Source organism: Neovison vison, chromosome 11 (genome assembly GCF_020171115.1).
Source record: "Neovison vison isolate M4711 chromosome 11, ASM_NN_V1, whole genome shotgun sequence".
In the NCBI taxonomy this organism is placed as follows: Eukaryota; Metazoa; Chordata; class Mammalia; order Carnivora; family Mustelidae; genus Neogale; species Neogale vison.
The window spans coordinates 74,234,219-74,256,548 of NC_058101.1; the positions used below are offsets into that span (position 1 = coordinate 74,234,219).

General features: G+C 38.4%; 1 protein-coding gene across 2 annotated transcripts; it reads left to right on the forward strand.

The window, feature by feature from the left end:
• The first annotated feature begins 1,935 nt into the window (after nucleotides 1-1,935).
• PCDH18 (protocadherin 18) lies at nucleotides 1,936-15,463 on the forward strand. 2 transcript variants are annotated; one of them, XM_044268088.1, is made up of 4 exons: nucleotides 1,936-4,949; nucleotides 5,784-5,872; nucleotides 5,962-6,125; nucleotides 13,509-15,463. In XM_044268088.1, the coding sequence occupies exons 1-4, from the start codon at nucleotides 2,463-2,465 to the stop codon at nucleotides 14,174-14,176; spliced, it is 3,408 nt and encodes a 1,135-aa protein (XP_044124023.1). In that variant the 5' UTR covers nucleotides 1,936-2,462; the 3' UTR covers nucleotides 14,177-15,463. The 2 variants fall into 2 exon arrangements, with proteins under 2 accessions (XP_044124023.1, XP_044124024.1); XM_044268089.1 differs by having other exon boundaries at nucleotides 5,787-5,872.
• The last annotated feature ends 6,867 nt before the right edge of the window (nucleotides 15,464-22,330 follow it).

Below are 22,330 nucleotides of genomic sequence, written 5' to 3' on the forward strand. Positions count from 1 at the left end.
TTTTCACTTTTTAAGGGGGAGGGGAAAATGCCCTCTATGTTAAGGTAATCAAGTCCATTGCTCTTACAGATTTTGAGGGTAGACTTATCAAATCTCTCTCTCAAGGGAGACTCTCCTAGAACTCCTGGAATTAGATTACCTCTGAATTCTCACCCCAACTTGGTATAGTTACTAATTCCTTTCTTTGCTCTTTTGGTGTTTGCAAAGGGGTTTGCTAAAGCCTGAATTGATATAATTATTGGCTCAGATTGTTCGAGATCTAGGCCAGATGGCTATGGATTTCTAAAGTCCCAGTTGCTTGTGGTAGTTTCCCTGGTTTGCCTATAGGGTTTGGGGATCAGCAATTTGAAAGGGCTACAACCTTGTAAAACAGTATTATTCATGGGGGCAGAATGTTCATCAGCGTGACCCAGTGCTAAATACATTCATTATAGGCATTTCTATTCTGCACAATTTGCCACACAGCCCTGGTTTCTGGAGGGGGAAAAAAGACAATGGCTTATAAAATGCTTTTGAATGCCTAAAAAGAAGGAGAGTTCACGCTGAGACTCTTCTGCTTTCTTTCTTGGAAGGAACCTTCTTCGTGACTTTAGCTGAGCTCTGCTGAGAGTAAGCAAAGTGGAAAAATCAGAAAATTACCTTTTTTATATGTTTCTGGGGGGCAAAATCGAGTGTGGGAGAAAATAAATGGAAAAAAGTGACAGTGAGATTATGTGAAACAGCAAATCTGCAAGTGGATGAAGACAGCTGAGGAATAATGCAAGAGGTACAAGAAAAAAAAAAAGCAACAGAGCCATGATGATAAACTTAAAAGGAATTGCAGAGCAGAAAGAACATCATAAATAATCATATTTTCAAATAAGAATACCATATCAGTTTCTGTGACCTGGATAGAGCACAAGCCTCCCACGATATTTCCTAGCATTTTGATGCACACAAAATGCAATTTTCAGCTCAGGCATTTTATTCTTCAATGTAAACAAGCTTTGGGTTCTTAAAATACATATCTGAAAAGTGCTTTCATAAATAATACATATATTATAAAAATTTGACTTGTAAACTATTGAGTCCACGTCCCCCCAGTATTCATTGTGAAGACTCACTATGTATGGATAATGCCTTTTGGTAGAAACTGGCACGCTAAAGCATGAAATATCTTTTGCTCAAGGTAAATAGGATTTTTTGAAGTACAAGACAAAGAAATATCATAGCCAATTTCGCCGGAACTCCAAGAAAGAAATGCTATATGGTAAAACTCTATTGGTAATTAGTTTAGAATCCTAAGGTGCTCCTTTCAATCTTGCTAATTAAGAGAAATCAAGAGTGGAAAACAGCCCCTTTCTTATCTTCAAAGAATAAAGATGAAAGAAAAACAGAAAATGAAACCTCCTTACTTGTTCTGTTCTTTCAAACAGAGCCCCAAGAAAATCTGCTTGTGCTCACAGGAAGAAAGACCCAAGTATTTACAGAGGGGGAGGGGAAGGAGGCGGCCTGAGAAGCATAATTAGAAGCAAGTTTTCAAATTTTATTAAATTCCTTCACCAACAAAACGCACTTAGAGGTATTTTAAGTTAAACCAGCACTTAAAAAGACTATGAAAGGCAGGATGATTACATGTTTGTGGAAGAAGAAAGGGCAATTAAGAAAACCAGAACGATTTAAAATGCCATATAAATAAAGGCGACCAGAAGTTGATTTAAAGTTTTTCTTCTGTAATTTGTCTCCCTTTGTCGTGGCACGCTCAGAGAAAGTGAATGCAGTGGATTGAAAGGAGGAGGGGGGAGGCCGGAGGAGCAAGGGAGGAGCCGTGGAAGGAGCGGCTCCCATCCTCCGCCCCCAGCCCCCACCGGCCCTCCTCCCCGCTCTTCCCGCCGCGCCCCCAGCCCCCGCCTTCCTCCTCGCTGGTCTCTCTCCCTCTCCGCCCGCCACTCTCGACCGCCCTCGCTTTGGGGACTCCATGAGCTTTTGATTTGGAAGGACGCTGATTGGCTGGAAGCGATTCAACACACGCCGGGCAAGAGAGCTTTGTCTGAGTTGAAGTGAAGTTGTACAGATTTTAGACTGGAGTCAGCAATCACGGGTGTTTAGTCTGCAGCCGCGCAGAGGAAGGGAGCAAGAATCGCTCGAGAAGGATTCACTGCAGACTGCCGGCACCTTGCACTAGATGGATTCCGACTACACGAGGGGGGAAACGCGGAGGTGACACTCGTCTGCCTGCAGAGAGGACAGCCGGCCAAACAAACGCAAGGATCGCACTCCACGCCCGCTAGTAGCTGGAAGTCGTGACACGGTGTGTATGAAACAAAAGTTTGCGAGCCGTTAATTGCTGTGCTGTATTATTAAGAGACGCTTTCAACTTTCAAGTACCAAATGTAGCGTAGCTTTAAGTTGCCAAAGGAAGTTGGGGGAATTGCTTTGCCGTTTTAACTTGGTCGGTGTGAGGAATCTCCTTAAACTGACCGATGTGCCAAATGAATGCTAAAATGCACTTTAGATTTGGTTTTGCACTCCTGATGCTATCTTTCAGCTACGATGTACTGGGCAAGAATCTGAAATACAGGATTTATGAGGAGCAGAGGGTTGGATCAGTAATTGCAAGACTATCAGAGGATGTGGCTGATGTTTTAGTTAAGCTACCGAATCCTTCCACTGTTCGTTTTCGAGCCATGCAAAGGGGAAATTCTCCTCTCCTTGTGGTCAATGAGGATAATGGAGAAATCAGCATAGGGGCTAAAATCGACCGTGAACAACTATGCCAGAAAAACTTGAACTGTTCCATAGAGTTTGATGTGATCACTCTACCCACGGAGCATCTGCAGCTTTTCCATATTGAAGTCGAAGTGCTGGATATTAATGACAATTCTCCCCAGTTTTCAAGATCTGTCATACCTATTGAAATATCTGAGAGTGCAGCAGTCGGGACTCGGATCCCCTTGGACAGTGCATTTGATCCAGATGTGGGGGAAAATTCCCTCCACACATACTCTCTCTCTGCCAATGATTTCTTTAATATTGAGGTCCGGACCAGGACTGATGGCGCCAAGTATGCAGAACTCATAGTGGTGAGAGAGCTGGATCGGGAGCTGAAGTCAAGCTATGAGCTTCAGCTCACTGCCTCAGACATGGGGGTGCCTCAGAGGTCCGGCTCATCCATACTAAAAATAAGCATTTCGGACTCCAATGACAACAGCCCTGCTTTTGAGCAGCAGTCTTATATAATACAACTCTTAGAAAACTCCCCCGTTGGCACTTTGCTCCTTGATCTGAATGCCACTGATCCAGACGAGGGCGCTAATGGGAAGATTGTATATTCCTTCAGCAGTCATGTGTCTCCCAAAATTATAGAGACTTTTAAAATCGATTCAGAAAGAGGACATTTGACTCTTTTCAAGCAAGTGGACTATGAAATCACCAAATCCTATGAGATTGATGTTCAGGCTCAAGATTTGGGTCCAAATTCAATCCCAGCTCATTGCAAAATTATAATTAAGGTTGTGGATGTTAATGACAATAAGCCTGAAATTAACATAAACCTCATGTCCCCCGGAAAAGAAGAAATATCTTATATCTTTGAAGGGGATCCTATTGACACGTTTGTGGCTTTGGTCGGGGTTCAGGACAAGGATTCTGGGCTGAATGGAGAAATAGTTTGTAAGCTTCATGGACATGGTCACTTTAAACTTCAGAAGACTTACGAAAACAATTATTTAATCTTGACGAATGCCACACTGGATAGAGAAAAGAGATCTGAATACAGTTTGACCATAATCGCCGAGGACAAGGGGACACCCAGTCTTTCTACAGTAAAACATTTTACTGTTCAGATCAATGATATAAATGACAATCCACCCCACTTCCAGAGAAGTCGCTATGAATTTGCAATCTCAGAGAATAACTCGCCAGGGGCCTATATCACCACTGTTACAGCCACAGATCCTGACCTTGGAGAAAACGGGCAAGTTACGTACACAATTTTGGAGAGTTTTATCCTGGGAAGTTCCATAACTACATATGTAACCATTGACCCATCGAATGGAGCCATCTATGCCCTCAGAATCTTTGATCATGAGGAAGTGAGTCAGATCACTTTTGTGGTGGAAGCAAGAGATGGAGGAAGTCCAAAGCAACTCGCAAGCAATACCACAGTTGTGCTCACCATCATTGATGAAAATGACAATGTCCCTGTGGTTATAGGGCCTGCGCTGCGCAATAATACTGCAGAAATCTCCATACCCAAAGGGGCTGAAAGCGGCTTTCATGTCACAAGAATAAGGGCAATTGACAGAGACTCTGGTGTGAATGCTGAACTCAGTTGCTCCATCCTAGCAGGGAATGAGGAGAATATCTTTTTAATGGATCCACGATCATGTGACATCCATACCAATGTGAGCATGGAATCTGTTTCCTACACAGAATGGGAGCTCTCGGTTATCATCCAGGACAAAGGCAATCCTCAGCTGCATACCAAAGTCCTCCTGAAGTGTGTGATTTTTGAATATGCAGAGTCAGTGACAAGTACAGCCATGACCTCAGTAAGCCAGGCATCTTTGGATGTCTCCATGATTATAATTATTTCCTTAGGAGCAATTTGTGCAGTGTTGTTGGTTATTATGGTGCTGTTTGCCACGAGGTGTAACCGAGAAAAGAAGGACACTAGATCCTACAACTGCAGGGTAGCAGAATCCACTTACCAGCACCACCCTAAACGGCCTTCCAGGCAGATTCACAAAGGGGACATTACCTTGGTGCCAACCATGAATGGCACTCTGCCCATCAGATCTCATCACAGGTCGTCTCCATCTTCGTCTCCGACTTTGGAAAGAGGGCAGATGGGCAGCCGGCAGAGTCACCACAGTCACCAGTCCCTCAACAGTTTGGTGACAATTTCATCCAACCACGTGCCAGAGAATTTCTCATTAGAACTCACCCATGCCACTCCTGCTGTTGAGGTAAGATCATACCCTACACCAGTTCACTGGTCAAGTCAGCTGTTAGTGTTCAGAAGTTGTGTATCTGTTAGTTCTTAAATGTTTCTCTGAAGAATTAAACGATATTTGAATTAAAGAGGGTACAAGTTGCATTATGTGTATGTAGCAAGTATACATACCTTAGTGGGCTGTTTTGTTTTTCTTAAAGAATTTGCTTGCATGTATTATGTATATGTATAATATTGAAAAATAAACGTGGAGCTCTCAAATGACTATCTAATTAGAATACCCTTGCTTCCCAGATTGAGATACTGGAAGCCAAAAATAAAAGGGCCTGTTTTATTCTCATAATTGTGAGTCCTACTAACACTCCCCCAAAAAGCAAAAGAATTTTTAAAAACCCACAAAAAACCCAAAACTGAGGCCTCCACAATGCCATCTGAATGCATATCACATTTGCTCAACTTTTAGAATTTTTTAGACTATTTTAGCTGCATGTGTTCGAATGTTGTATTTTACAACATTTTCCACGTATTTTTATAACTGCTCACTTGAATCTGAACTAAAAAAATAAAATAAAATAAAGGAAATCAATCTGTTATTTATCAAGGAGTTCTCTTTCCAAAGGAAAAAGTCAGTGTATGAGATCATTCAAGTCTCTCTGGGATGGAGTCAGTTATGTGTGGTGGCTGCCTACGTAGTCGGCCACATTCCAGCATGTGTAAATCTTTAAAACAGAGGTAACATGTTCAATTAATTAGGATGAGATAGTGAGCAACTGTTTTTCCTTGCTTAAAGCTTGCGAGTCTTTGGGGCTTTGTTTCCAGAAATCAGTTCTGTCTCTTTGGTTTCCAGCAGGTCTCCCAGCTTCTTTCAATGCTTCACCAGGGGCAGTATCAGCCAAGGCCAAGTTTTCGAGGAAACAAATATTCCAGGAGCTATAGGTATGACTTATCCTCCTGCTCCCTGTTGAGTCCCACTAACATGAATGCTGAAGAGTAAAAACCACACTTTCTCTGATTCATCTTTCTAGATATGCCCTCCAAGACATGGACAAATTTAGCTTGAAAGACAGTGGCCGTGGTGACAGTGAAGCAGGAGACAGTGATTACGATTTGGGGCGAGATTCACCAATAGATAGGCTGCTGGGTGAAGGATTCAGCGACCTGTTTCTTACAGATGGAAGAATTCCAGCAGGTAAGAGGGTAGGGACAGATGATAAATCCTTATTTTCAGATCTGCTACACAAATGAAGTGAAAAGTTTCTCCCATGCTTCTAATTTTCTTTGTCCTTTGCACTGAAGTGTCTGTCACTTGTACACTATTAGCAATGAACACGACCTGGCACCCTTCAGAATCATTTTCTTAAAATTCATATGAAGCAGTTGGTAGAGATGGAGTAAGCAGGAGAGCCCAGCAGGACAAGAAGGAAAGAGTGGGGAGAGGAGGGCAGAAAACCACACCACTTCGTTCCTCTTCCTGTCCCATCCAGGACTACCGCAGGACACTCTTGAGCAACTCTTTATGAAATTACTGGGTGGTTGTTGTTATTCAAACAGCCTGTTTTGGTGCCTCGTGGTGAACCGGACTATAATTTGGAGGACACAAATTTCCTGTGATGGAAACCTACTCGCAGAATCAGAGATTAAAATACACTAGAAAATGGTCCACTTCTATCACTAAAAATAGGACAAAGAATGCATCTTTGTAGGTGGTAAACAGAATATTTTTGCCACACCTTCATTTTCTATCTGCACTATAGTGGAAAAGGAACAGGAGTTTAAGAGGGGAATTTGTAAGTCCAGAGCTACATGGAGGAGATCCTAGCAAGTTATGAGCCACATTTTCCTTAGAGTCCCTCCTCTCTAAGTTGCGTAGTAGAAACCCTGAACCAACTGGGTAAATCCTGACTACCTCATTGTAGCAACCCTGGTTCTAGAGACTGTAATATTGAAGCAACTCTTAGGAACACATAAATGTTGCTTTGGCTACTTATGTTTCTACATTCCAGGGAATGTTGATCAAACGACCGCCATTTGATAAATGAAAGGCAGGCAGAACTATGCCCCATCTGAGTTCCATCAAACATCCGTTTTCTAAATATAGATAAGTAGGAGAGTTTAGGAAATAGTCATGAGACCGCTTCAGAGAGCCACAGAAATGCAGGTTTTCACCGCATGGAAAGTTCTAGTGGTGGTGGTGGTAGTTGCCACCAGTAGTAACCAGCAATGTCCCAGCACTTACGCAGGCCCCAGGAGGACATTGGTACCTGCATTCTATCTCCGAACACTTCGACAGACACAGGAATTCGTAGTGGGGTGGAAGTAAGAGTAGTGTTCTTGTTTTATTTGTTTGTTTGTTTTGTTTAGGTTTGAGAACTGAAGCTTAAAAAGGTTAAAACAACGTGTCCTAAATCGGCTGTTCGTACATGGTGGAGGTGGGGATTGAACAAGTCCCCGCACACATAAACACTAGCTTAGGAAGAGCAATATGAAGCAACAGTCGTTTTAAAAAATAAGTTCAGTAATGTATTTGTTCTCATATTCTTACTTCTCAACTACCATCTGTGAAATGATTGAATGCTGCCTATTTCATTATGATAGGACAACACGAGACAGTGTGTCTCTGGCAGGGTGAATGTATGGCAAGGACTTCTACTAGCATTGAGGGCTACAGTGTACACAAGAACCAATATTTGCACAGTAGTGTCTTTGCTTCTTTGTTTTATCCCTAGATTCCCTGTTTAAAGGAAGGAAATAAATCTCTGAAAATCTAGTGGGATATACACAGCCTCAGAAAACTTGCAATGAAATGAAAGAACCATCTGGCTAGTGATATTGATGGAACTCTAATGTTGAATATTGATCCCTAATTTTGAATAATGTCATTTTCTAAATGACATTATTTCATAGAACAGAAAAGTAATATAATGGCCATAACATTAGTGTTATATTGTAAGTTATTTTTTAAATTGTATGAAGGCTATTCATTGAAATTTTAATTTATTGGCATAGTTAAAAGGAAAACAACTTTCCCTATTTAGACAACCTTTCCATCTGGGGGCCTAAATGGTGCCTAAAATCCTTTTTAATTCTGAAATTGTGTAGTTGTAAACAGCTAACCGGTTTTAAACAAAGACAAGATTTCTCTTTCACTCTTTCAAAGCTACCAACAACAGATATGTTCGTGGCAGGAGAGTCACCTAATGCTTGTATTAAAAAAATAAGATAAAAAAAATGTAAATAAAGCCATTGAGGAAATAATGGGTAGATATAAAGTCTAGGTAATAGTAAGCTTTATTTAGTGAATAGCTTTAAACTCCTTATAAGTTATCATTTCTTTTCAAAGTTGGAGGTTCACTTTTATATTATCAGTAACAACCCAACTTAATATATAAATAGCCCTTTAAAAATTCCACATTTACATAGTTATACTTAATCTAGGTGTCTAGCAGGAGAGCTATATTGCTGGTACATGGTGTTGTTTTATAATACATTTCTTTCTTACTGGCCACTTGCATCCATGTGGAGAAAGCATTCTGGTGGCATAGAGCACTGGGATATTACCAGTGATTTATAAAGTATTTTAAACTTTATTCATGTCTGGCTAGTATGGAAAGAAATAAGCATATTGAGTATTTATACAGAGATAACCGTCCTTTAATTATGACCATCATTGTACTTCAACATTTTCTGGTTTATTACTCATTCTGGCAGCTTCCGCCAGCATGTTAGGGTTTAAAACTTGTGCTGTGTAAACTTATATTCCCAGGAAATAGCCCAAGTAGGAAAAAAAAAAAAAAATGCAAGTCCACATCTGAATGCCATTAACAGAATCAGTGCAGTTTTCAAAAGCATGTATATTTTTAGGACTTAAGTGTCTTATTCCAACTATTTTTCTGCACTGAACTGTGATCAAATATAGATTATGTTATGTTGCATTGCCTGCCAACAAGGTCATTTCTGGTCATCCATTCTATTAATTCCCACAGAAATATCCTGCATTCTGAGCAGTAAAATCAGCAAGCATTTTTGTCTGTTAGCTCATGTTTGTCAACATACTTTCTTCCTTACTCATTCAACTTTGAACTACAGTGCTACAAATATTCCTGCAAAATTTCCATTTTCCCAATCTATCAGCTGCACCAGAATGATTTATAAAGGCTTTTGATTTTGTTTCTTGTGATACTCCTTTATTAGGCTCATTCCACTTTTTATTCATCTGCCATCTATGATTACTTAACTCAAACATCTCTCTTTAAATCCATGTTCTGTCCATTGTCATGGCTGGTATCCCTGATCTGGCCTTTCTTCCATGGCTGGTTTACTGTACCAGCACAGAAGCCGACATTCACTCTCTAGCACCTCCTGAGTTCATTAAATATTTCTTTTATGCAGCTTGAACAACTTTTTCAGAATGTTTTAATTTACATTCTTTTTGGTTCAAAGTCAATAATTGACTTTTGTTGCCCAGCAACACCTAATAAAACTACTTCCCTTGGCATTGCAAGGCCAATAAAACCCACTCCTAGCTTATTAACTCTCCATTTTGCTTCTTTCTTTCTTTCTTCCTTCCTTTCTTCTTCTTCTTCTTCTTTTTTTTTAATCTTTTGCAATGGGCACAACCATCTCTTCACATAACACACCAGTCCTTTGCTCATGTTGCCTTTCTTCCTAAAAAAATTAGTTTCTCTTCACCATGTCGGAGACCTCGTCAGCTCTCAAAATTTGTTTCAAGTTTGTCTTCCTTTAACTACTGCAACCTCCACTTTCCCCCTTTTTTCCCTTTCTTGCCATGCCCTCAGCATCATACAGCCTGGCACTCTAACTGGGCATTTGGGGCATCACTTGTTACACTTGACTCAGAACTGGATCGGAAACCATTTGAGGACAGGGAGCTATCATAATGACTTTGCCTATGGCAGGCTCTGAAGATGTAACCGATTGGCTACTCAAATCACTAATGGCTTGATAGGAGTTAGACCCAGGGTTTTTATCTCTTCTTCTTACGTTAGGTTTGATGTATAAGATATAGTACAGTCACAGAATTGATAGTCCTATGGAGTTCTCTGCTTCCTTACCTCCCTCCCCTCCCCAGAGGAAATTTAGCCACCTGAAGAGACAGAAAGATTAGCCACATGCACCCCTTGCCAATAAGTTCTAACTTACTGGATGTGGTATGAAACCTCTGTGGCACTGAATTATGTGTATACTGAGCATGTTTTAAATAGTTGAGTCTCCAGGGAAAAGGTTGAACATATCAATGAAACAGAAATACCCTATTCTGTACCACTGCTCCTATCTCTATTAATTTTCCCCAACCTTCTCTCCATTAGCTTTGATTCATCAATTTTACCTACTTTATGAATTTGAAAAATGGTATGTTAATTTATTATTTTATAATAAAAGTTTCACTTATTTGCTGCAAAGTTGTTAAATAGCATTCCCTGTTTTAAAAATTCCTGTAATTAAATTACTTTTGGACAGGGACTACCATTTTAATCATCCAGGTTGTATTTTTGGTTATATGCTCATTATATTCAGGTCTTTAGAAAGTTGATCATATGCAGGATTCCTAGAAGCCTATGTAATTTTTCTACCCCCCGTCATTAAATATTAAAAGAAAACAAAATCAATCAGACAATCAATCAAACAATTAAGTCCTTCCCACAGAGTTAAAGGCTGGAAAACAAATGAAAGGTGTCATCAGATCTATTTCCCTTCTAACAGGATGTATCTAAGACAAGATAGACAGATCTCCTTTCCATTTTCAGAGACCCGGGGAATCAGGGAAAAAAATTTCTTTACCACTTTGAGAATTATTTTACTGCTGAGAAAACCTCATGGCTATTAAGGCATTCTAATTACTTTCAACTCTTTTTGGTTTTTGTCCACATTAAATGATGAGCGATAATTGGTGAGTTTTTCCAAGCAGTAATAATGCATGAAGTCAGTACATCTAAACATGCTTTTATTTTTTTTTTTTTTAAAGATTATTTATTTATTTATTTATTTGCTAGACAGAGATCACAAGTAGACAAAGAGGCAGGCAGAGAGAGAGGAGGAAGCAGGCTCCCCGCTCAGCAGAGAGCTGGACTCTGGGCTAGATTCCAGGACCCTGAGACCAGGACCTGAGCTGAAGGCAGAGGCTTTAACCCACTGAGCCACCCAGGTGCCCCAACATGCTTTTATTCTTAAATCATCCATCCTTATTTAAACTTAGCCTTTCTTCACAGCAAAAGTACACAAGGATTCTCAGTATTTGCCCTTTGTCTTACCCCCCAGTTAGCACTCACTCTATCTCTGCATTTTCCCTACTCTCTATTTTTAGCTTTCCTGCCAATCAGACTTTTGTTCTCACCCAGTATACTTGCTGTCATTTTTGCAGGTAAGCCGCTTCTCTATTAAGAACTGAGGTCCAGGGGCACCTGTGTGGCTCAGTGGGTTAAGCCTCTGTCTTCTACTCGGGCCATGATTCCAGAGTTCTGGAATCGAGCCCCACATTGGGCTCTCTTCTCAGCAGGGAGCCTGCTTCCTCCTCTCTCTCTCTCCTTCTGCCTGCCTCTCTGCCTGCTTGTGATCTGTATCTGTTAAATAAACAAATAAAATCTTTAAAAAAAATTTATTTTACTGCATAAGAATTCTTAACATGTGATCTACCCTCTTAATAAAATTTTAATTATACAGTACAGTATTATTAACTACAGGTACAATGTTATGTAGCAGATCTCCACAACTTACTCTTCGTGCTTAACCAAAACTTGATACCCATTGATTAGCAGTCCCCCATTTCCTCAACCCCTTAGTGCACACACATACCTACTAGTAACCACCATTCCACTCTTGGATTCTATGAGTTTGTCCATTTTAGATATCTTATATACATAGAATCATGCAGTATTTGTCTTGACTTACTTCACCAAGTAGAATGTCCTCAAGATTCATCCATGTTGTCACATAATGTAGACTTTTCCTCCTACTTTAAGGCTAAATAATATTCCATTGTATGCATATACTACATTTATTCTATCCATTCATTTGTTGGTGGTCATTCACGTTGTTTTCCCATCTGGCTATTGTGAATAGTGCTGCTGCCATGAACAGGAAAGGGCTAATTATCTCGTTGAGATCTTGATTTCACTTCTTTTGGGTAAATACCCAGAAGTGGGATTGCTGGATCCTATGGTAGTTACATCTTTAGTTTTTTGAGGAACTTCCATATTGTTTTCCATAGTGGCTGCACCATTTGTATTCTTAGCAACAGTGTACAAGTATTCTAATTTCTCCATATACTTTCCAACATTTATTATTTTTTATAACAGCCATCCTGACAATTTGAAGTGATATCTCATTGTGGTTTTGATGTGCATTTCCCTGATAATCAGAAAATATACAGTGATTGCTTATTCTATGCAGACACTTCACCTGGTAATGGGGACTATATAGACTACTTGCTTCCCTTGATAAAGGATTTGACATTGTTCAAGAGTCATCCTTTTTCATAATAATTTGGGAAGAAGAGAAATCTTTCCGAAGTGGTCAGATCTAGAGAATTGGCTTGAATAGATAGGTATGGTTGTTACCAATCCAGTTGTCATTCAAATGTAAGATAACTACTTTGTATTTTCTGCATTCTGTCTCTGGCTCTAAAATAAAATCATGATACTGAGGAGACCTAATTTTCAGAGAAAGAGATAGATGGTTTGTGGAGTATATTTTACATTTTTGCATTTCTTCATTGTTGTGTAGTTTAGTTATATTTGGCAAATTTAGAAATTTTTCTCCTCTTTATTTTCTGCTTCTCTAATATCACCTATTATTTTCTGTGAGTGTGGCCACTCACATTCCAATAGGGCCTTATAACAACTGAAAGAGATAACCAATGGATTTTTTTGTACTGTTCAGCTTTTAATGACTTTTCCATCTACTTGAATTTCAAACCTCTAAAAAAAGTTTTCGTAACAGACTAACTAGGGATGCCTGGTAGTTGAGGATAATTTGCATTGCTATTTTAAGTAACAAATAATCCAGAATACGTTGGAGAGAGATTAATAAGGTTAATGACCTGATGGTTTATTATATTCCCAATACCTCCATTAAAAGTAAAGTTGGTCAGATAGACCTCAATGTCTAGAAAGCTACTCATAGGTAGTACTCAAAAATTATCTGGTGGCATTCTAAAATTATGGATTTCACTTTACAGCCCTGGGTTTTCAAGAATTTATGTTCAGCAAACATCCCATCACCCATACCTTTGCTCCTTTTCAGTCATCCTCATGTAGAAGTTATAAATCCATTTTCTCATTACATGAGTAGCCTAAATAATATTCCTGAGAAGTGTGTGAGTCATAACCCTCTTTTCCTTATTTGATAAACAGGAAAAAAAAAAAAAAAGCCCATAAAAATGATACTCAAATCCGTAAGTGTAGTCCATTTAGTGTATAAAATAACCGGTGAGTATCGTGTTCGCTGTTTAAAACTGTCTCGTCTCACTTTTTAAAAAAATGAAATTACCTTCTTCTGTATCATTTGGAGTTACGCTAAGTATGATCATGAATCCCTGTTGTTTTCCTCGGTGTAGCTATGCGGCTTTGCACGGAGGAGTGCAGGGTCCTGGGGCACTCCGACCAGTGCTGGATGCCACCGCTGCCCTCGCCGTCCTCCGACTATCGGAGTAACATGTTCATTCCGGGGGAGGAGTTCCCAGCACAACCGCAGCAGCAGCATCCGCATCAGAGTCTTGAGGACGACACTCAGCCCGCGGATTCTGGGGAGAAAAAGAAGAGTTTCTCCACCTTTGGGAAGGACTCCCCGAACGACGAGGACTCCGGGGATACCAGCACATCCTCTCTGCTCTCGGAAATGAGCAGCGTCTTCCAGCGCCTCTTGCCCCCTTCCCTGGACACCTACGCGGAGTGCGGTGACGTGGATCGGTCCAACTCTCTGGAGCGCCGCAAGGGGGCGCTGCCCGCCAAGACTGCGGGTTACCCGCAAGGCGTGGCCGCCTGGGCCGCCAGTACGCATTTTCAAAACCCCACCAACAGCTCGGGTCCCCCTCTTGGAACTCACTCCAGTGTGCAGCCTTCCTCCAAATGGCTGCCGGCCATGGAGGAGATCCCCGAAAACTATGAAGAAGATGATTTTGACAATGTGCTCAACCACCTCAACGACGGGAAACACGAACTCATGGATGCCAGTGAGCTAGTGGCTGAGATTAACAAACTGCTTCAAGATGTCCGCCAGAGCTAGGAGGTTTTAGCGAAGCGTTTTTGCTTTCCATATGTGTGGAAATGGGGGACAGAGAAGACCCTGAAAAGAACTGGCATTGCCGAATAGTTGCATTTATCATAAATGTGTCTGTGTATATTGAATATTAAATACTGTATTTTCGTATGTACACAATGCAAGTGTGATTATTTTAATCTGTATTTTAAAAATACATTTGTACCTTATATTTATGTGTAATTTAACAGACAAATTTTATTTTTTTACTCCCATGACAAACATGTCTTTCCTAATCATGTAGAAACTAGCCACTGTTCAAATAGGATATATAGTCAACCACAAAGTATAAAGGCACTGTGTAGATTAGTTATGTTGGGGAAGAAATTGCTGTGCTGTAGGAACCACCCCACTAAAGTATTATATGATTCTTAGTTTCATTAAGTGATCCAGTTTCTTTTTACAGTACTTAAAAAATAAAATTATGCATCAATAAAAATGTTAAACCATTTTATTATTATCATTATTTTCGCTGCTCTCTTCTAGTTTTGATAGTTCAATTATGGCAGAATTGAAACATGAGGTGAAATTTCATTTTAGGACTGGGAAGTGTCTTTCACAGACAATGATGAAAATAGGGCTAGAGCCAATGCTTCCCAACCCCCAGGGCCCTACTATTCTGGAGCATCACACTGGCCTTTTCTTGAGAATATTTCTCCTTAAGTATTATTGTCTATTTGTAATCAAGGTAAACGATGAATTTTATTCTGTCCTTGTAACAGTAGACATGATCCAAGGAAATGGAATCTGTCCTATAAATGGGTTAACAGTATGTATTCTAACAGCGAAAGGTATTAGTGGACGAAGACTGTTATGTCAGTGTCCCTCCTAGGGTAGTAAATGTAACTGATTTATTCTGAAACTGTTCTATTTGAATCTTCTCTCCTTCACAAAACTTGAACATTTTTATCTTTTGCGATGTTTTTGTTATAACTATTCACTTTTAGCTTTTGTCTCCAGTGCATGATCTCATATTTTTGCTTTTATTTTTAGTATAAGAATGTTTTTTAAAATTATGATTTTTGTTACTGCAGTTCTGTTGTATTTGTTGTGTGACAAACAACAAATTCTTTAATTATTGTGCTGTTATCTCTCTGTGTGGAATGCTTTGGTAAAGGAGATCATTATTATGACTGTTCTCATTTATGACCAAGCTTCTATTAATGTTATTTCTATGAATACACTATCTTGATTGTACTCTCCAAAAAATTTTGCTGTCAATGAAAATAAAAGAAAAATTAAAGTAAAGCTAAAGAACTGTGCATAAGTCAGAGTCCTGGTCTACATATAAGTTCAAAAGCTTTGCATGAAGCATATCTTTCAAGAGAGAATAATTCAATGTTGAATTTTGAGTGATACAGAGGCAGCTTTCAGCTGGCTTGGCAAACAAGAAAAACACAATGGAAAAGGAATGAATTTGAGACCTGTAATGGGAATGAAAGAAGTCTATGGTATTCCCAGTAGACTGAAGAATTTAAATGCATTTGAAGTGTAAAGAAAAAAAAAGAATAATCAAATAGTAACCACTTGAACATTTTTCAAATTTAAAAAAAAAATCTCAGAACATTTTGTATTAAGTTAGGTAGTTAGGTCAAAAAAAAAAGATTACTTACAATGTTTCTAAGAGGTGAAAATACCATTCTCCTTGGTTTACTAGCAGGGAATTGAAATATGAAGAAAGTTAAATAGCCTAAAAAAGGCTGAACTCAGATATTTTAAATCTCAAATGAGCACCACATCAAATAGATGTTTTATGTCTTCTGAAAGGCACATTTTCCTTTATAGGAGGGATTTCAGTTAACAAGGGAAATTTTCATTTATTTTTCAGTATATTACATACACAAATGCTAACCACATTTAAAAACATTTTTTTTTTCAAATTCACTTCCTTTCACTACATATTATCATTAAAAATTTTTCATGGTTTCGCTGTTCTTAATTTAAAGCACAACTAGAAATTAGGAAGCAGAGCTGGAAATCAACATTTAAATAATGCAAAGGAAATAAAATGTAATACTATATTAAACACAAAACCTTTGTGTATTGTCTGTATAGTAAATTTTCCCTGTTTCGGACTCCTTGCCACTCCAGCCTTCTCCACTTACTCTGGCTTTCCAGATGCAAGGGTAAAGGGAATATTGGTGCAAGATTTTCACTTTTCGCTCCTGTTCCTTTCACAGATACTATAATCTCAGTGAAAGCTCAACTCTCTGGTGCTATCATAGCAATTTAACCTTTCATCAAGTTTACATTTTCTCTTCTTTGATACCATGCCCCTCTTCAGACTGAAACAACTGAAAAGCACTTAAATGAAGGAGGTTCTTTTTGATTTCTTAATCCCTTTGTTCCCATTCAGTTCCTTTAAATGTTCTTCAGTGATCAAGAGAGAGACAAAGGCAGGAGCAGAGGGAAGGGCAGAGGGAGAGGGATAAGCGGATGCCCCAGTGAGCAGGGAGCCTGACGCCTGACTTGGGGCTTGATCCCAAGACCCCAACCAAGATCATGGCCTGAGCCAAAGTCAAAGGCTTAACTGATTGAGCCACCCAGGCACCCCAGTAATAATCTTCTATTAATTAATAGGATCATCTCCCAAAAATGTAATTCAATACTGAATCTGTTGCTTAATAAATCTTCTTTTAAATGTTTATTTATAGGATGATTAGAAATGGCTTTATTCGAATCTCATAGGTTATTAACATTGTTATTCATTTATCATTTCTTACTTTCTTAGTATTTAGCAGATGAGACTTATGACTTATTAATTATTTAAATTTTTCTCCTTCTGTCATACATCTATCAAATTTACCACTTACCAATAGATAACTATTCAGACAAAAAACGGTTAAGGTACTCTTACTGGAGTTATTGAAGAAGTGTCATTTGTGAAAGAATTTTAGAATCCTTGTTTCATTGCTTTGATACCAGCTAATGTCAGAAAATATTCAAAACTGAGTTTGAATTATTAACACATTAAAATTCAAACACTGTGGGTGAAAAAGGTATTGCCTGACATAACAACTCTCAGTCCTCCAAGAAATCACAGAACTGGACCCACACAGTTCAGGTAATTTGCCAAACTATTGAAAAGGTTTTGATGTTCTTATTTTAACTGAATATATACCATGAATGTATCATCACAGCATCAAAAATTGGGAACGCACTGAACTCTGAAGGGCAATAAGCATTGCCATGTAAAATTAAATTCAAACCACACAAAAGTCTTCAAGATTTATGTTGAGTTTTAAAAAGAATAAAGACAATTTTTAAAAGACCCAGCATATTGACTTCCTTAATTGCAAGTTAAATTCATAAAATAAAGCTATCTTAAATATAGAAACTGTCTTATATATTATGAAAGTAGGAGTTGCCTTACTGATTGTAATCATTTTTAATGTATTAGGATGTCTCCAACTGTGAAGGACAGAAATAATTTTATGTGGTTACATAAAGTTTTAATTTGATAAATTAAGCTCTTTGAGCCATTGAAGATTCATCTCATTCAGTTTAGTTCCCAGAACAAACAATAAGTCACTTTTTTGAAAGAAATAAATGATATCTGAAGTACTAGATTGCAATTGAAAAACCTGTATTGCCCGACTTGTGGCTCAGTTTTCATCTGTGTAACTGGAGTCATATCAATATATACAATCTGTTTGCCAGGAATAATGGGACCTTTAATACACTCTAAACCAATATAAATAGATCAGGTAGACACTGTATAACAGATCTGAAAGTAATAGTATATGCTTCTCTTTAATTTAGATTTTTATTATACACTAACTTATACAACTTGTGGAACTGTTAGAAAAATTTTATGAAGAGCTGGCATAACAAAAATTGCTACCAAAATTTACATACTTCTTGACTTTTAAAATTGCAATAACATCCTACTCTGGCACTTTAAAATAATAGTTTTCTATTTCCTTTTATGACTTCTGCAAGTTGCTCCTAATTCTTGTTTGCTTTTTCAGATTTTATCTTTTCAATTTATTTATTTTATGGTATTCTTCCTTGATAATTGACCCTACTGTCCACATTTTATAGCAATCTTCTCGAAATTCTCACATGTACATAGCTCTTTATATAACCACTTAGATTTTATCAATTTTTCCACATCTTTTCTTTGTTATTAATACAATAAGGATCATATTTTTGAGATATGAAACTAATACCTTTTCATTCTCAATAAACCTTGCTCCTCCAATTCATAGTTTAATGGAAGGATAAATTTATACAGTTAAGAATGAAGGGGCCATTTCTGTTGTTCTGTTTTAAATTAAATGTTTTTCAGTGCCTAGGGGGACATTAGTGTAGAAGACTTATCTTATTGAGGATTTTTTTTTCCCTAAATATAAAACCCTTCTCTTTATGTATTAAGGATTGGCCTAGGAAAGGTAAGCTTGGAATCTTAATATAAGCCAAAGTTAATTGTGAGGAAATAAATGTGAAAGTAAGAAAGATCCATAGCCACAGAAAAGAAAGATAACTCAGGCAATTGTTGACAGCATAGAGTCCTAGAAATAAATTGAGAAAGGCAAAATCTCAGATGTTAGTATCTTCTATATTCTTATCTCCCACGATCTTTAAAAGAACCTTCAGAACAAAGCACTACTTTGGGAGAAGATGTTTCTCCTTTCCACAGCTCTCCCTGCCCAGGAGTGCAGGTATGGACAAACTGGTACCAAAGTGTGTGTGCCTCTGAACCTGCATCCTTCCTCCTTCCTCTCTTTGGCTGGCTTGCAGAAGATTCCAGTTTCCTTCCTTACCAAAATAGGGGAGGGGCGGATAGGATAAACTGTAATACATTTCAAAGTGCTTTTATCTAAATGAAGGAAAGCTTTCTAAAAGGCCAGGTACATTCTTGTTTTATTAAAAGGTACAATCTGCAGCTTAAAAGAACTAACCACACAATATTCTAGACAGAAAAAAATGTAGACATTTTTAGATGTAGATCTTTGTGTTAGCCAGAGTTTTAGGGCCCCAAAAATCTACACAACCTGCAGTGAATCTTGTTACCTGAGATGCAACATCCAAAAATATGCAATTAAGAATATTTTATGAATTTTAACCAGAAAAATTTTTGCCAGTCCCTGACTCGTGATTTGGATCTCTTCTGCAAACTCATGCCCAGAGGCTGTGCATGTGGGTTGCATGAACTTACTCTGTAGAATTCTGGTAATTGCTGGGGGTAGGGTGGCAAATACACGGAAAGATCATCTGATGACAAACAAAGTGTCATTGTAGGAAAAGTCTACAAAGGAGCAACCACCACAACTGAGCTCTTCACTGCATTTCCTCCCTTTCCTTTCCCCTCCCTTTCTCCTTGGCTGGCAACTGAACAGAGGTACAGCATATAAATCATTCCTTTAATCATTCAGCAAGCATTCATTGTGCACATACTATGCATCAGACACTGTTCTAGGTGTTTGAAATACACTGATGAGTAAAAAAGACAGAAGAGGACACAAAAACTGCTATACACCTATTAGAATGGCCAAAATTCAATACCAACTGCTAGCAAGGTAGTGGAGATACAAGAACATTTCATACACTACTGGTGAAAATACAAAATGGTACAGCCACTTTGGAAGGCAACTTAGAGGTTGCTTTAAAAAGAACAAAAACAAGTGTAATTGTGCCATATGATCCAGGAATCATGCTTCTTGGTATTTACCGAAGGCTTTAAAAACATGTCCACCCAAAAATCTTCATGACGATCTTTTTAGTAGCTTTATTCATAGTGGTAGATTCTTGGAAGCAACTAAGATGTCTTTCAGTCAGCGAAAGAATAAATGTAACTGGGTCCCATCTAGGTAATGAAATAGTGTTTCGTGCTAAAAGGAAATGAGCTACCAAGCCAAGGGAAGACATGGAGGAATCTAAGATGATATTACTACGCGAAAGAAGGCAATCTGGAAAGGCTATCCACTATATGATTCTAAATACAAGACATTCTGGAAAAGGCAAAATAATGGAGAAAATAAAAAGATAGATGGATCTCACGGATCAGGCTGGGGTGGGGAGAAGGATGAACAGGCAGAGCACAGAGAATTTTTAGTACAATGAGAATACTCTGTATGATACCTAATGATGAACATATGTCATTACACATTTGTCCAAATCCCTAGAATGTAAAGCACAGAGAGTGAAGAGTAACTTAAACAATGGACTTTGGTTAATTATGATGAATCAATGTGGGTTCACCAACTGCAACAACTGTACCACTCTGGTGGGGATGTTGCTAATGGGGGAGGTTTTTTTGTATGGGTTAATGGGATATGCAGGAAAGCTTTGTTCTTTCCTCTCATTTTTGCTGCCAATCTAAAATTGCTCTAAAATAATCAAGTCTTAAAGGGTGTGGGGACTGGGGAGGAGAAATAAAGAGCAAAGCCTGTAGGCAAATACTTCCCATCCAGTATAATAAGCAAGAAAAGGAGAGTAAAATGACCAGAGACCCTGCTTTGTTTGCATGTACATCTCAGTCCCTAAAACAGCACCTGGCCCATCATAGATGCTCAATAAATTGTTGAATGTATGGTTGATACACATTTTTTTCTGAAACCAAATACTACCCAGGGAGAAAGGCTGAAAAAAATGTTGCATTATTACCATAAAGATCTGAGTTATTATGCAAACACGCTTAAGTGTTAAGCCTCAAAGAACTTAGACAGTATAAAAGAAAATAAAATCCAGGGTTTTATGCCAGCACCAGGAACTGGAAATCAAGAAAAACTGACACTAGATATGACTGCATATATCTGTGTATTTTTCACTTTTCTCAGGACCACTTAGATATTTTGGGATATTTTGCCCTTTTCCTTGGGTGTTTTTTTCTAGGTCAGGTGGTGCAGTCAAAATCTCAAACTTGATGTTCCAGAACTACCTCTTTCTGGCAGAATAATTTGAAATAAGTTACATGACAAATGAGCAATTGGATCTTCATGCTTGTACTACAGTGTTGATAATAACATTATTCACCTCAATTGAAACCAACAATGAACTTTAAATTAGATGAGGAAAACACAGAAGAATTTAAAACAGGAACAATTCATTTCCTTTTGTCATTTTCTATAGGATAGCTCATCAGCTCAGGTGCAGATATGAGGAATTAAATAAGTTTCTTCTTCATCTGTGATTTTACCTAATGGATTGTCAGGAAAAATAATTTTACATGAAAACGAGAAACTATCACTTATGTTGTTACTTTTAGTTGGGGAAGGCTAACAGTTAACAAAAATAAACTCAAAATGAGTAACTTTTCAAATATATCAGAAGTTTTTTTCTTCTTATAAAACAGTCTTAAGTGAAATTCATTTGAGGACAAGTCTCATGGAGACTCTAGCGTCATTAACCCACCATTTCCAGGGTTACCTTGGGAAGGGTCTCCTTTCCAGCTAGACACAAAGGAAATAGCCATGGAGTAGTAACTGAAGAGGTTCTTAGGGACCAAGCCTGAAGATGTCATGTGTCACTTCCACTGTTAGCTCATTGGCTGAAATAGTTATATGGCTATATAGGGAGGCTACTAAATGCTGTCAGCTGTATTTTGGTGGGCAGTATAGTCCCTGCCACACAATCTTTAGGAATTCTACACTCTCAGAATGACAATACTTGTCATTTGTATAATTTTTACAGTTATTTCCAGGTTATTCCTTTAATTCCTGCCCTAAAATCTCAACACCTTGACAGAGGGAGTGTAGTTTTTTTTTTTTTTTTTTTTTGTGTGTGTGTGTGTGTGTGTGTGTGTGTGTTTTTAAAGATTTTATTTATTTATCAGAGAGAGAGAGGGAGAGAGAGCAAGCACAGGCAGACAGAATGGCAGGCAGAGGCAGAGGGTAAAGCAGGCTCCCTGCTGAGCAAGGAGCCCGATGTGGGACTCGATCCCAGGACCCTGGGACCATGACCTGAGCCGAAGGCAGCTCTTAACCAACTGAGCCACCCAGGCGTCCCGGGAGTGTAGTTTTTATATTTTATTTATTTTTTGGTGTCCCAAGAGACTAGTATAGTTTTTGGCCTTTAAAGATAATCAATCTATGAATAAGTAAAATAAAGTAATAAAATAGAATTTAAATGTCACACAGTAATCCTTTTTTATTTTTTTTTTTAAGATTTACTTATTTT